The sequence below is a fragment of the Dermochelys coriacea genome, chromosome 1 (genome assembly GCF_009764565.3).
Source record: "Dermochelys coriacea isolate rDerCor1 chromosome 1, rDerCor1.pri.v4, whole genome shotgun sequence".
Taxonomy (NCBI): Eukaryota; Metazoa; Chordata; order Testudines; family Dermochelyidae; genus Dermochelys; species Dermochelys coriacea.
In genome coordinates this window covers 228,205,180-228,220,475 of record NC_050068.2, presented here as the reverse complement: position 1 = coordinate 228,220,475, position 15,296 = coordinate 228,205,180, and the positions used below count along the sequence as shown (strand labels likewise).

Here is a 15,296-nt window from a genome sequence, read left to right as displayed (position 1 = left end):
TCCTTATTGTGGTGATTCTGTTCATAGGGGAAGGAGCCCTCGGTTCGTCAGCTGGCTCTCCTGCACTTTCGGAACATTATAACCCTCAATATTAAATTAGAAGATGCCCTGTCACGTTCCAGAGCCAGGGTTCCACCTTCAATTATTCAGATGCTGCTAATACTCCAGGTAAGGAGTTTGGGTTATATTTTAAAATCTTTTTCTAAGCTGTGTTGACAACATTTTCAAAAGTGGCCACTGATTTTTGGGTGCTCAGTTTGAGACATCTCAACCCTGGATTTTAGAGGCGCTGAGCATCCACTAGTCCAGGTGAATCATGGAACTGTAGTTCTCAACGTTGCTGAAAGTGGAGTTCATGGAGATTCAGACTATGCAAAGCAAAAATTAAGGGACCGAAAAGTAGAGGCCACTTTTGAAAATTGAGCCTAAATGCATAAAGTTTTGGTATCAGGTTTATATTTGTGGCAGTAACACAACTTTCAAGGGGTGCTATGGGCTGATGCACTAGTGTTCCTGGAGATTGGTGGTTTCATCATAATGCTTAGTACAGATTTGATCATGTCAACAAATTCTATCAAAATTGCTTGCTATTCACAGATATAAGATTCTAGATATTGCTGTTTTCTTTACATATTTATCAAGTCCTTGGTCCAGAAACTAGGGATAAGGAGAAAATTACATAAATACAAATTAGGGCTGTCAAGCGATTTAAACAAATTAATTCTGCGATTAATCACGTGATTAAATAATAATAAAATACCATTTAAATATTTTGGATGTTTTTCTACATTTTCAAATATATTGATTTAAATTATAACACAGAATACAAAGTGTACAGTGCTCACTTTATTTAAAAGCACTGTAAAAAAACAAAAGAAACAGTATTTTTCAGTTCACGTAATACAAGTACTGTAGTGCAATCTCTTTATCATGAAAGTTAATCTTACAAATGTAGAATTGTACCAAAAAAAAAACTGCATTCAAAAATAAAACAATGTAAAACTTTAGAGCCTACAAGTCCACTAAGTTCTATTTCTTGTTCAGCCAATTGCTCAGACAAACAAGTTTGTTTACGTTTGCAGGAGATAATGCTGCCCTCTTCTTGTTCATAATGTCACCTGAAAGTGAGAACAGGTGTTCGCATGGCACTGTTGGAGCTGGCATTGCAAGATATTTACATGCCAGATATGCTAAACATTCGTATGCCCCTTCATGCTTCGGCCACCATTCCAGAGGACATGCTTCCATGCTGATGACGCTTGTCAAAAAAAGGTTTCAGAGTAGCAGCCGTGTTAGTCTGTATTCGCAAGAAGAAAAGGAATACTTGTGGCACCTTAGAGACTAACAAATTTATTTGAGCATAAGCTTTCGTGAGCTACTTCCGATGAAGTGAGCTGTAGTTCACGAAAGCTTATGCTCAAATAAATTTGTTAGTCTCTAAGGTGCCACAAGTACGCCTTTTCTTTTAGTTAAAAAAAATAATGCGTTAATTAAATTTGTGACTGGGAGAGTATGTCGCCGGCTCTATTTTACCCGTATTCTGCCATATATTTCATGTTATAGCAATCTTGGATGATGACTCAGCACATGTTCATTTTAAGAACACTTGTTGAATGAGAAGTAGGACTGAGTGGAGCTGCAGGCTCTAAAGTTTTGCATGATTTTGAGTGCAGTTATGTAACAAAAAAATCTACATTTGTAAGTTGCAGTTTCACGATAAAAAGATTGCACTAAAGTCCTCGTGTGAGATGAATTGAAAAATACTGTTTCTTTTGTTCATAATTTTTACAGCGCAAATATTTGTAATAAAAATAATATAAAGTGAGCACTGTACACTTTGTATTTTGTGTTGTAATTGAAATCAATATATTTGAAAATGTAGAAAAAATCCAAAAATATTTAATAAATTTAAATTGGTATTCTATTGTTTAACAATGCAATTAAAACTGCGATTAATCACGATTAATTTTTTAATTGTGATTAATTTTTTTGAGTTAATTGCGTGAGTTAACTGCGATTAATCGACAGCCCTAATACAAATAAATGAAACCAGGGAAACTATCAGAAGTAAAAATAAGATATCCAGAAAGAAAAGCAGCTCCTAGTTTGAAAAATATTCAAAGAATGTGTATGTTGGTGAACATTTGATGAAAGAAAAAAAAATCACAACAGAATGCGTGTTAGAGGGAAAGGTAGCACTTCCTAAAAACGGGGGCAATTGAGACGTTGTGGTTAGTAAATTTTTATATACAGATGAATTTAGAACAAATGAAAGGAATACTTTTTCACTGCTGTTTGGGGTCATTGAATCAAATACTGTGGCTGATTATATTTTAAGGGCTGCATAATTTAACAACCAATGATACTACATATATTACTCTGTTATGGGTAATACTGAGATAAGTGTAATCAAATCCCATGCTTCATGACCTCTGCTGGATCAAGAACGGGTATTTTTCCTCAGCACCATATTGCACAGTTGTCTAGGTACATTATATTATATCAGCAGGGCTTAAAGTTGGGGAGGTCGCACACCTGGCAAAAAATAAAAATTAAGCTGGGTCACGGACAGCACACTTTAAGCACTCTTACCAAAGCTGGTGCTCCCAGATTATGAAACACCCCTCACTTTTTTTCAGACTATGTTAAACACTGATTTTCAGTTTTTTCACCTTCCCCTTTAAGAATTAAATATTAGCCACTGCTAGGATCCTGCTCCCATTGAAGTCAGTGGCAAGACTTCCATTGACTGCAATAGGAGCTGGATAACATCGTATATTAGAAAATTCAAAGGAGATGATGGAATGATCTGCCAGGAACAGTGCTGCAGGGAAGTTTATTGCACCTCTCCCTTGTCCTCCAGTGGCAAACATTAACAGGATAATAAGCACTGTTTTTTTATTTACAGTAAAAGTCCAAATTCATCCCCTGTGCAACTCCACTGAATTAAAGCTATAATTACATGGGGATGTATTCCTCCCTGGATGTTTATTCATATAAATCTCTCACTTTTATAATCATACAGCAGGAAGACAGTGACAAAAATTGTTGTTTGCCAACAGTTGCCTGGCTTTGCGGTTTAAAATCTAGGTGAAACCAAGCCAAAGACTTAGTGACAAAGAGGATCAGGGAATGAGTCAGTTTCTCTGTTTATGTTTATAAAAGCTTATAGTCAATTCAGAAGGAAGAATGTTTCCCAAACTGAAAGGTCAGAGAAAACAAAAGCTATTTTTTTGTACATTTAGAGGCAACAGTGCAGTGTTTTAAACTTGTTGAGTAAGATTCAACCCTGTTGTGGGTAGAGGTGGGGCAAGGATAAAAATGCAACTGTCTGGTTGTCATGCAAGATTACTACAAATCACATGGTAAAGTTTTATGCTCGGACTTCCCAGAATAATGGAGAGTATTACAGACCTGTCTGAGTCACCCTCATGGATCACAAGTCTGTTCTAATTGGACTCAACCTTTGTGCTTCCAAGCCAGCTGGGACTGGGCAGCATCAAATCAGTTTCTAGATCTGGGCCTCTAAGGGTGTGTCTACACAGCAACGAAAAACCCATGGCTGGCCCATGCCAGCTGACTCAGGCTCATGGGGCTGTTTTATTGCTCTGTAGACTTCCAGGCTCAGGCTGGAGCCTGGGCTGTAGGACTAGGGTGACGAGATGCCCCAATTTTATAGAGAGAGTCCCGATATTTGGGGCTTTGTCTTATATAGGCACCTATCACCCCCCATCCCCTGTCCTGATTTTTCACACCTGTTGTCTGGTCACCCTGTCTAGGACCCTGTGACGTGGGAGGGTCCCAGAGCTTGGGGCTCCAGCTTGAGCCTGAACGTTTGCCCAGCAGTTTTTCAGCTCCAGAGCCTGGCCCTGCGAACCCAAGTCAGCTGACCTGGGCCAGCTCCGGGTGTTTTATCCCTGTTCAGACATGTCCTAAGGTACACTCCTTACAGGTCTTTAGGCAACACAGAAAAGCCTGTATGCTCTCCCCACTTGAATCCGTGTTCAATTGTGTGAGCTCTTGGACCCACTCCATATGTCAGTCAGGAAGGCCCATTCTGCAGTCCTTGCGTTTTCTGGCAGTGATCAGATTATGGGGTGGAGAGAGACGAGGCAGATCCTGCTTTTACAGAATGTTTTTGTTCCCTCTGTCAGGTGACCAGCTAATGAACTGCAGACTCTAGTCCCGTGGTTAGTTGGGAAGTTCCAACCATCTAGAGTTCAAACTGGGAAAAGCAATTCCCTCCGGCTGGCTCCTCTCTAGCAAAACCTTGGTGTAGGGGGTGGGCCCCCTTGGTTGGAACACAGTTACTTACCACAGATGACTCTTTTGTGTTAGTCCTTCCGGGAATTAGGCATTATACTAAGCTTCCCTGTCAATGGAAGGCCATAATTTGATACAGACGTGTACCAATCCATTACATTCGGTTGGATCAAAGACTAGAAGCACTCTGGAGGCAATGGGATTTGTTTGTGGTGTGGGGTAAATTTGGTATTGGTCATGTACCTTTCTTCATTGGTAGCTGGAGCCCTGTCTGGCCAGAGGAAGACAAAGTAACACAGGACTTTTTCTTCATGGAGGGGCAATGTAGGTTTATAAAGAAGAGTGGGAAGTCATGAGAGACTCTGACACTTATTCAACATACAGGCCCCAATCTAACAAACACATGCTTAACTTTGACCACATGAGTAATCTCACTGCCTTCAGGGACTACTTGCATGTTTAAAGTTCAGTACATGCTTAAGTGCCTTGCTGGATTGCAGCCAACCCAGAAGACTCACCACAAAGGAGAAAATAGTCCCTTTGGAGCATTTCTCAGTGAGAAGGTCTGGAATGAAGTTGGTCCCTGCATTTCCTCCTAGAGGGTAAACTTTTCTTTCAATCAGGTCTTCCATCCTCTGAGCCATAGGCTACATTTATCTTCAGCCCACCCAGCAGCCTCATCCCAAGGAGTGCACCTCAGCCTCTGATACAATTTCTGCACCAATTTCCTGAGATAAGATGACATAAGATGGTATATGAATTGGGATAGAAAATCTCACAATCCACCCTGCCACATCCCTGCCCTTCAAACACATGTGTAGATACCACCATTTCTCTGTGAGTAAGGCATCAGAGATATGAAACTAGGGAGCAGAAAGAGGAGAAGAAATGAATGAAAATGTAGTTCAGGAATCTGAATTTGGGAGTTGAGACAAACTGGAGCAGCTAGATTATCTAAAGAGCAACAAACCATATCAAGGCATTATGAAAGGTCAGATACGCAAGTGGCTCACTCTGTGGGTGCAACATGACAAAATCTTATATCCCCTCAGCACTTTGAAAATATGCCCATGGAAATGTGGAAATAAGTATGTTCACTTTTGGAATAAAATTATAGGGTGCCATCACACAGCAGTAGCAAACAGCACAACTAAGGCTAACATTTAAGGATCAGAAAGTATTCCTAGAGCTAGGTTTTCCACTGCATGTATGCACCACACCATCACCTAATCTGGTCCTACAGCCAGTTTAACTAACCCTGGAAAGATCACCCCAGTATCATCTGGTGGCCAAGAAAGAGTTGATATAGATGGTGAAATCCTTGCACTATTAAGGTATTCATCCAGAGGCTCTTATGGCACTCAACTTCTCTGCTGCCAGCATGGCAGGGGAAAGTGTGGTCAGTTGTGCTGCACTAATCCTTAACTGCAGTGTTAGCCTCCATAGCCATGTATAGACAATGTAAATTAAAGCAGCCCTCAGACAGCTCTAGCTGGGCTATTGGGCCTGCAAGAGCAGCATCAGGATCAGGATAGTGCAAAGAGGAACTTAAGGCACCTTTGTGTGCACACAAATAGAGACGCTCTCAACCTCCACTCTCTGGCCCTTTGTGTAGAATTAGAAAGCAGGAGAATGAGTCAGAAAGGAAGCAGGAAAATGGGGGTGAAAAGCACAGAGATTAGGGAAGAACAACTCACAAAACACCAGAGAGACAAAGTGGTCACTGCGTGATTTCCAGAAGTATTAATACAAAGGACTAAATAAAAAACCTGACTTGTTTTGAAAAACATGTGGTATACAGGCCCTTTGTTTGCCACTGTGACTGGAACATCTTATCACTAAAGTGTCCTAGTTTAGGCCTGAGAAAGTCTGCAAAGAGGGGTAAGAGAATATTTAGCTGAACATCTGTCATTTGACATAAGGATAATGTGGAGTCCATATAGAGGGTTAAAAAAAAAAACACCTCCTCTCTGGGCAGCACAAACTATTTAAAAAGTTATAGAATACAAAGTACAATATCTTTCGCATTGGGGGATGAGGTCTTTTTACACAGCAGGTCCTAATAGAAAAATAAAACCCTGTGGTGTCATGTGTGGCTTCTCTGAGCTTCATTGAACTCTTGGGTCAGTCATCTTCATGTAAAAGCAGACAAAATAAATAAATACATCTGCCCAGTGGGACCTGTTTCTTGTTTCTAATGTGCTTAAATGTTCTCTATATCCCATCTCATTTCAGATGGGTGCAAAGGGCATTTCAAAGGCTGTAATCAAATACAAAGAGTGCCGTTTTCCCATCTGGGAAGCAACACAGCAAACCAATGACAATGTAGCAGTTAGAGAACCAAATGACCTGCACTCTTCTGATCACGGCTATTCTTTGGAACTCAAGCTTTTCTAACACTGAAGGGAGTATCAGTTGAGGCCAGATTATTATGGCCTTGAGGTTTATAATTTGGCAGTCTTTTGTCAGGAGTAGCCTTGCTGAGTCTTTGAGACTGCAGTATGGGAGACAGGCAGGTTATAAACCAGTCAGGGTGGCAGGTGGTTTGCGGTACCAAGATGTTTATAACTCTTTTTTTGGTGGTTTTTGAAATAGGGAACCTATAGTGTTTAAAGATATGAGAAATGGGTACATACAATACACTACAGGGCCTAAATATAAAACAGCATTTCTTGAAGTGTACCTTTTCCCTACCTTTGGAGAAATCTGATCCTCTCCTCCTTCCCCACAATGGAGACCTCTGTCTGTTGCCGCCTTTGTGTTGTTTCTCTGGGCTTTCAGCCCCATAGATAAAGATGGCAGTGATTGATATCCATGTAAGAACTATCCCAGCCAGATCTGTAGCTGGTTTAAATTGGCATTACTCCAGTTGACTCCGACATCAGTTGATTTACATGAGCTTGAGACTATACCCTCAAATTTCCACTTCAGAAGACTTTGTATGCAAGAATCATGTGCACTTGTGAACTGTGGCCAGTGTAATGTTCTGTTGTCTCTATTAGCAAATATAGATGTCACACACAGTAGATATGGCACTGTTTCATGCCCTGTGATAAAGTATGTATTGCCATGCAGTTATTTGTATCTTTGCAGAGAGAGAATTTTTTCAAAGAGAAATGTGACTTTTTCTCCCTGCAGAGTGTATTATTTCTCTTTGCTTTTGCTTTATTCGTTAATGTTGTAATTTTTCTATATTAATTTGCTAGATTTCCAGTGCTGAGAATTTTTTTTCACACAATTAGAAATGACCTTGTGATACTGGCATTGTTTCATTTACAGCTTATTATATGACCTCGATCCTTCACAGTTCAGGCCAGGAATGTTGTATGTATAAATGCAAAAGAAAAAGCTATGATTTAGACAGTGTGTGCAAGAAAAATTGACCTGACAGTACTAAGAGCACAACTTAGAGTAACCCAGATGCTGCTCCAAGTTGTGCCCCAGTGGCCCCAACCTCTGGGAAGCATAAATGTAACTTAAATAATAATAATACCTAGCTCTTATACAACATTTTTCATCAGTAGATCTCAAAGCACTTTACGAAGAGGGTTCAGTATCATTATCCCCATTTTACAGATGGGGAAACTGAAGCACAGAGAGGTGAAGTGACTCGCACAAGGTCACCAAGCAGGCGAAGTGCAGCTCTGGGGTTAGAAACAGGTCTCCAGAGTGCCTGTCCACTGCCCTATCCAGTAGGCTATCCTCCCTTAAAACTACGTTCACATTCCTCTCTCCTGAGCTGTGCCAGGCGGTGAAGAGCTGGCCCTAAGCAACTGGTCCCTCGAGCCAAGTTCTGCTTTCAGCTACACCAGTATAAATCGGGAGTAATTCCAGTGAAGTTAATGGAATGACACTGGTGTAAATGAGATAAGGATCAGGCCCTAGAGCTCTTGAGGATGTGACTTAATGATAGTGGGTGGTTAGCAATTTTCCGCTTGCAAGCTGTAATTTTATATTTAAGGAGGGAAACCACATCAGAGGCATTTTTCCCCTGGTATATATTTAGCTCTGTTTTCACAAGGCTTTGAAAAGAAGATTTTCTTATTTCAGGAGTTATCACAGCTGAGTTCAGTGCTATGCCCCCAGGCACTGGGGTGATGGAACAACTGTGGTTACTATTAGCCATTCTACAAGCTTTAATGAAAAAACCCAGATTATTTCTGAGAGGTAATTCAACCTGAGCCAAAATTCCTGTGACAAACTCTAAGAGAACCAGGCCTGTTCTACTCATGGGGACTCTGCTTAAACCCAGGCCAATGAAATTCGCCAACATGGGTAGGTTTATTTTCCTTTTTAAATTGGATCTTCACTGAAAATTAGCAAGCAGCGCATACCAAAACACAGTCAGTTTTCTTTGTTCTTTACTTTAACCAGGACGGAAAGAGGAAAAGGAATGCAGATTGTCCTCTGCTCTTTGTTCTGTGAGCAGATGACGCACATGCACCTGCTTCAAGTATGTTGTGCCATAATATTTTAACTCTGCATATTCCCCGTTCTTTTAATGCAAGAGCAGTGTGGCCTACTGACTAGTTCAAGGGAATTAGACTTGGGCCTTGTTTACATGAGAAAATAGCTTCTATTTAATGAAGTTGGTTTAGAAACCAGTTTAAATCAGTGCAGGCTCCTCTTGTATAGACACTTCTTGTGTCCCCTAAATATCAATTTAGCTTACGTGCTTACCTACACAGTTGCATTGATCTGATTTAGTTAAACCAGTGCAAAAGGCTGTGTGGACATCATAAAAGTGGCTTATTTCGGATTAGCTAAAATCCATTAGAACAGGTTTAACCTGAACCAAAACAAGCCAACTTAAACCAAAATAAGTGTGTCCATGCAGGAATTTGCACCAGTTTAACTAAACCAGTGCAAGTATGTGTGTAGACAAGTGCGAAGTTGGTAAAAAATCAGCTTATGCTAAAGCAATATAAACCACTCTGAAACTGAAATAAGAGTGTCTGCTCAAGGGCTTTGCTCCAGTTTAACTAAATTGTTTTTTGACTGGTTGAGTCAGTTGGTACAAATGTGTCTGTAGAAATTTCTTGTGTAGTCGCATTTTGGTCTGTATTCCACAACTGGCATCAGAAATAGTATAGGCGCTTGGGGCACTGAAAAACCCTAATCTAACCAAGATCATATCGCATGGCAAGGTTATGGTTTGAAGAATAAAAGAGATGCCAGCAAAGTGAGAGGCTCTTTTTGGGCGTTGGGGTGGGGATAGTAATGCTGTAACCCAGAGGGGAATCTGGACTGTTGAATTCTTTTGAGGTGAATCGCCAGATTGATTGAAATACTGGCTGAGGTCAATATTTACAGTCCATTGCACCAAGGTACATCCCATTCTAGGTCAACCCCATTCACATGACACCATTCACCTGACGTGAATAATAACAAAAAACACATTTGCAGCAGTAAAAATGCAGGCTCATGCTGTTTGTAGGTTTTTAATTTTAACAGGGTATAATTCACATTCGCCTAGCATTTCTGAGAGGAATCCCATAGATTTTCCAGGGAGATCTGCTTTCAACCCCAACTGCGTGCAGAAAGAGTTCTTACAACTCCTTGACCTTGCACTGTAGGGGCAACAGAGCAGTACACTGCTTAGTACTTTTCAGTTTAGCAGAAAACAAGATAGCTTTCAGCAGCAAGCTTTTTCTGGGGGGCAACTCACCTCAGCTCACCTTTTTTTTTTTTTTTTTTTTTTCTCTGAATATCTCTCCATCTCCTATTGCAGCTGTGGATAATGGGTAACATTATGTTTTTAAATCAAGGTTGCATGTTTTTTCTAAAAGAGACACTCTATTTCAAATAGGAATTAAGTCAGGGAAGTTCTATAGCCTGTGTTATGCAGGAGGTCAGACTAGATGATCACAGAGCTTCCTTCTGTCTGTGACTCTGAAATATTACAGATTCTGAAACGTGAGACATACTGTACTGAGCTGCGTCGTCTCTTCCTTCTTCCTTCCTTCTCCCATTCTCTCCCTTACATTCTCTCCTATGCTGTTCTTTTCCTCTTCTCTTCCCACATACTCCATAGGCCATAAGGGGAGATGCAGACAGGAAAGCTGCTGAAAATGCAGGATGGCTGAAAGCTGTGCTTCTCTGCAGGCAGCTCTTTCTTGGATCCCTGCCGATTTTCTCTCTCTCCTTTTCTTTGAGCATGTCTGTAAAAGTGGGTCAGAGCCCGGCGGAGGCTCTGCACAGCTCCCGCTTGCGTGGAATGGGAGCTGAACGCAAAGGCTGCCATTAGTTGCTGTGGTTAAAAAGACTTTTTCAGTAATGCCAGTAACTGCTGAAGCCTCACAGGGTCAGGAGTGACATAAGCTAATTACAGTGGAACCCAATTGTAGATAGTGAACTTGGCTGTAATGAAACTCCATTTACAGTGTCTAAAACGAGAGTCCAAAATTGTTTGCATGGCAGGGGGTCAGGAGCAGTTCTGGTTAGATGACTCTGCTTAGAGGGGCAATTCCAGCTCCCCTGGCCAGGGAAGGGGATGTCCCACAGCTGTGGAACTTGTGTAGTTTGCCTGCGCTGCACTGAGAGTGGCAAACTTATGGGAAAAATCCTACAGTTTCAGAGGAATGAAACCAACAGGCTCCTATAGAAATCTGTAGGGTTCTTTGCAAATGTCTCTAAAATTATGTGGCATTTAATCTAAGAATGAAATTCTCTCTGTAGGTCTCTAGAACCATCCTATAGAATTTTATAGCAGGAATACAACTTTATGTGTATTCCATAGGGACAGGATTTGAGGGAGAAAGGGTCATGAAAGGAGAGCAGATCCTATCTGCCTATCTATCATCTGCCCCGTGCCTTTCCTACCCCCATGTTGCCAAGGAGGGAGGCCACTGGCATGGAACAGGTAATGCTTGAGGCCAAAGGTTTCACCACTATTTGGATTCTCCTGTCCACTATCCCACAATGGGAGCACATAAGGGGTGTGAATGGAGGCCAGTCAGTAGTCTGGTAGAAGTAGCCTCTGTTGAACAGCTCTACAAGCTTGGAGGGAGAGGTCTATGAAACCATGACTGGTGTGGAGAAAGTGGATCAGGAAGTGTTATTTACCCTTCACATGGCACAAGAACCAGGGTCACCCAATGAAATTAATAGGCACCAGGTTTAAAACAAACAAAAGGAAGTACCACTTCACACAGTGAACAGTCAACCTGGGGAACTCATTGCCAGGGGATGTTGTGAAAGTCAGAACTATAACTGAATTTCAAAAAGAATTAGATAAGCTCATGGAGGACAGGTCCACCAATGGCTATAAGCCAACATGTCTGGGATGCAACCCCGTGCTCTGGGTGTCCTTAGGCCTCTGACTGCCAGATGCTGGGGCTGGACAGCAAGGGATGGATCACTTGACGATTGCCATATTCTCTTCATTCCCTTTGAAGCTTCTGGCACTGGCCACTGTCAGAAGACAGGATACTGGGCTAAATGGATCATTGGCCTCACCCAGTATGGCTATTCTTATGTCTCCCTTTTTGCCCCCTCTGCATGTGCCCAGCATCCAGCCCAATCAACTGGAGCGGGCTGTGGGCATGATTTTGTCCAGAAAGAAGCTGAATTTTTGAATTATCATTTTTATTTTATTTTATTTTTTATTTTTTCTAGAGAAGGCTCCACTGAACTTATATGGTGATCAGTAAAGGGCATAGATGTGATGCATTAGATATATCATTCTGTATAAGTAATGTTTTGTTCCATCGTGAGTGTGTATGGTTAACTTTTATGCAGTAGTAATTGTACATTCTTGCCCTTGGCTCCCTAGGTGCAAAAGTAGCAAACATATGCCGCTCTGTGATATGTGAAACGTACTGTGTAATTCATTACCTTGCTGCTACCCGATAATTACAGGCAATTAAAAGGTAAACAGTTAACCATGTGACTGAACAGTGCTTAGATTATGTGGGTGTTCTTTGAATTAAATCATTACCAGAAGTGAGAGTGCCTGCTTTCCCATTGTTTCCAATTTAGTTAGCGTCTAGTTTCAGCAAAACATCCTGTAGTGGTTTTTAGCCACCTTTAAAATTGAATGCAGCTGACTAACTGGCATGCCACCACAGAGTTTTTTTTATGGTAGATAGTCAATCTGAGAATGACCATCTCTTTAATAACAGGATGGGAGTGGTTTAACAAAAGAAAAAAAATTGAATTACCTTTCTCATAATGCAATGAGCTGTGCTGGAACTGACAGCTCTTAACTATGGCACTTAGCAGCAGCCCTTAAAACTAGAATCTTTTAGTACTACCAAATGCATCGTTTTGCACATGTTACATGAGGAATTGTTCTTTAGTTCCTAATGCAGATACAAGTTTGGAAAAAAGCAAACCAATCTTTGCAACCAAGCTGCCCATCTGCAAGGGAAGCACAGTATTTGAACCAGATGAAGTCACCCTCTCAATCAGCTTAACCCTTAGCAAAGTACATTAGTTACTCTCCAGGTATCGGAGTAGCAGCCGTGTTAGTCTGTATTCGCAAAAAGAAAAGGAGAACTTGTGGCACCTTAGAGACTAACAAATTTATTTGAGCATAAGCTTTCGTGAGCTACAGCTCACTTCATTGGATGCATCTCCAGGTATGTTTCACTTAAGGACTGTCTAAATTCCTGGGTTTTACCTAGGCTACTAGGAGCCAGGGTTCGGATGGGGGGAAGGCATCTATTGTTGCTTAAAGTCAGGGTAAGCTCGAGACTCTGGAGTTCTGAGTGATCTTTCAAGAATCTCCTTTTCTCTCCAGCCCTGCCTTCTTGCTGTCATGGAACAAAAGCTCACTGTACAAATATAACAGAATATAACAGTCCCTTCCCCAAAGATCTTACAATCTAAGTAGAACACGAGAGACAACAAGTGAATATAGAGAGACTGATGGGGGAGTACAAGGAAACAAAGCAACACTAATAACAGAATTTATTTTGTGACAAATAAATAATGTGATGATGCTAATGATCCAGGAATAGTCTTGTGATCCAATATCATCCTGGTACTATGGGATCCTTGATGGGATCCGAGAAGAAAAAGGTAGACACGTCATTTCTCCTGTATACACTCATCTGCCCTTGATGTGGCTTCTCAGTATGTAACTCAAGAGAACAAGAAACTCTAATAAGCAGTGGGAAATTTCCAGTGTTTTTCAACATTTCTGAATCACAAGGGGCCAAATCGCAGCTGGTATGAACTGTAGTTCTGCTGAAATCACCAGTTTCCAGCAGCATAGAATCTGGACCAGTAGTTTTGTCTCAAAAATAATAGAATGAGCTATATGTATGGTAACCTTGTAGTTTACATGAATAAAGGCAGAAAAGTTGCTCCTTGGAGGCAGTCTTTTCATACCGTGCAGAAATCAATAGGAAAATCAGTCAACTTTGAACAAAATGTTACATCAATATATAAAGCCATATTCTCAGCTCGTGTAAATTGGTATCGTTCCGTTGATTTCAGTGAAGCTACAGTGATTTATACCAGCTGAAGATCTGGCCCAAGATGTGCAGTGTAGCAGTAGCTACTAACCCTTGTTATATGACAGGGGGGTTACCTTTTGTAGCCTTCATTCCTGTCAGGTGACTGCAGCCAGGAAATAAGGATCAATCTCTTATCACCACTCATCCATATGTACCCTTATTACATACAGTATTTACATTTTTGGGTTTACATGTAGTTTGGTTGTAAATTAACTTGGTTGTCCTTACTTTCTAAGGCAAATGAGCTCTAGGATTCATAGATGAAGATAGAAAACTGTTTCCCATTCCCCAGACATGCTAATGTTTAAAGGGATACTCAGGAGAAAGTTTCCACACTAGAGCTGGTTGAAAATTTTCGGATGCAACATTTCGCTGTTGGAAAGTGCCAGTTCGTCAAAATCAAAATGTTCTGAGGAAATGTCGATTTTCATTAAACTTTTGATGGAAACCAGGCAGGCTGCTACGGGGCCAGGGATCCCATAGTTGCCAGGCTCCTGGGCTCTGTGGCAGTCCATCTGACAAGGAGCTTGGGCTTCTTTGGGAGTTAGGCAGCCCAGAAGGACGATTGCCTGGGGAGTCGGGCAGCTAGCTCCCTGATTCTCCAGGTAGATGGCTCTCTAGGCTTTCCAATTTCCTGGGCAGCCAGCTCTCTGGGCTGCCTGACTCTCTAGCTCACTGGGCACTGGTATCAGGTCTGCAAAATGCCCAGGGAATTGGGTAGCCTGGGGACAAAACCAAAAAATTCTATTTGTTTTCCCAAAATGGACTTTTTTCTAGCCTTTCCCTGCCATGAAAGTTGGTGCATTTTTTGTGGGAGGGAAAGAGTGTTTTCCAGCCAGATCTAGTCCATGCCTTCTACTCGAATGCAACTGAAATACATTGGAGTAAGAGAGAGAGTTTTTGGGTGGGATTTAGTGGGAAAAATTTGTAATTACTGTGCTATAGAAATAAGAACTGTCCTAGTTTAATAGGAGAATTTGGTATATGTACATTCTCTCTGAGAACTGGGATCCTCAGATCTCCTTCTCCCTCCCTCAATCCTTCACTTCCACTCCTAGTTTCTCTCCCTGCCTTATTTTGATCTAGGATAAAATTTTCAAAAGTGCCTAAGTCCCATTTTTCCAAATTGATTTAGGTTAATTTTATAAGTACGTCGGAACCTAAGCCTCATTGAAACTCATTGTGATGTAGAGTCCCAGGTCCCAGATTCACAAAGGTATTTAGACCCCTAACTCCCTTTGATTTCAGCTGGATCTATGCACCGAAGTACCTGTGTGTATCTGGGACCAAGTGCCTAAGTCAGCTTTGAAACTGGGACTTACTTTTTTCTAAATCATTCAGATGCTTCTGAAAAGCTTTATTCTAAATCTCACTGAAAGTGAGCATAAGGAGTGGAAGAGGTGTGAATAAAGGAAATGAAAGAAACAGTAACACGTTATGATGTGTTAATAAGCCACACAGGTCAGGATTTGTTTGTATTTTAAAGGCTGCCCCTTCACTGTGCACAGGAGTGTTGTTAGTAGGAATCATAATGAAACTTGTATAATTATCAAAATGGTGCAAAAATTT

The 15,296-nt window shown here is 41.2% G+C and overlaps 1 protein-coding gene across 5 annotated transcripts in view; it reads left to right on the top strand.

Annotated features, from left to right (window-relative positions):
- PRR5 (proline rich 5) overlaps positions 1 to 15,296 on the top strand; it is a 137,041-nt gene that overhangs the window by 95,825 nt on the left and 25,920 nt on the right. For all 5 annotated transcript variants that reach the window (XM_038385638.2, XM_038385653.2, XM_043515524.1 and 2 more), the window contains one exon: positions 28 to 168. In XM_038385638.2, the coding sequence (XP_038241566.1) occupies positions 28 to 168 (141 nt within the window). The remainder of the gene's footprint in view (positions 1 to 27; positions 169 to 15,296) is intronic.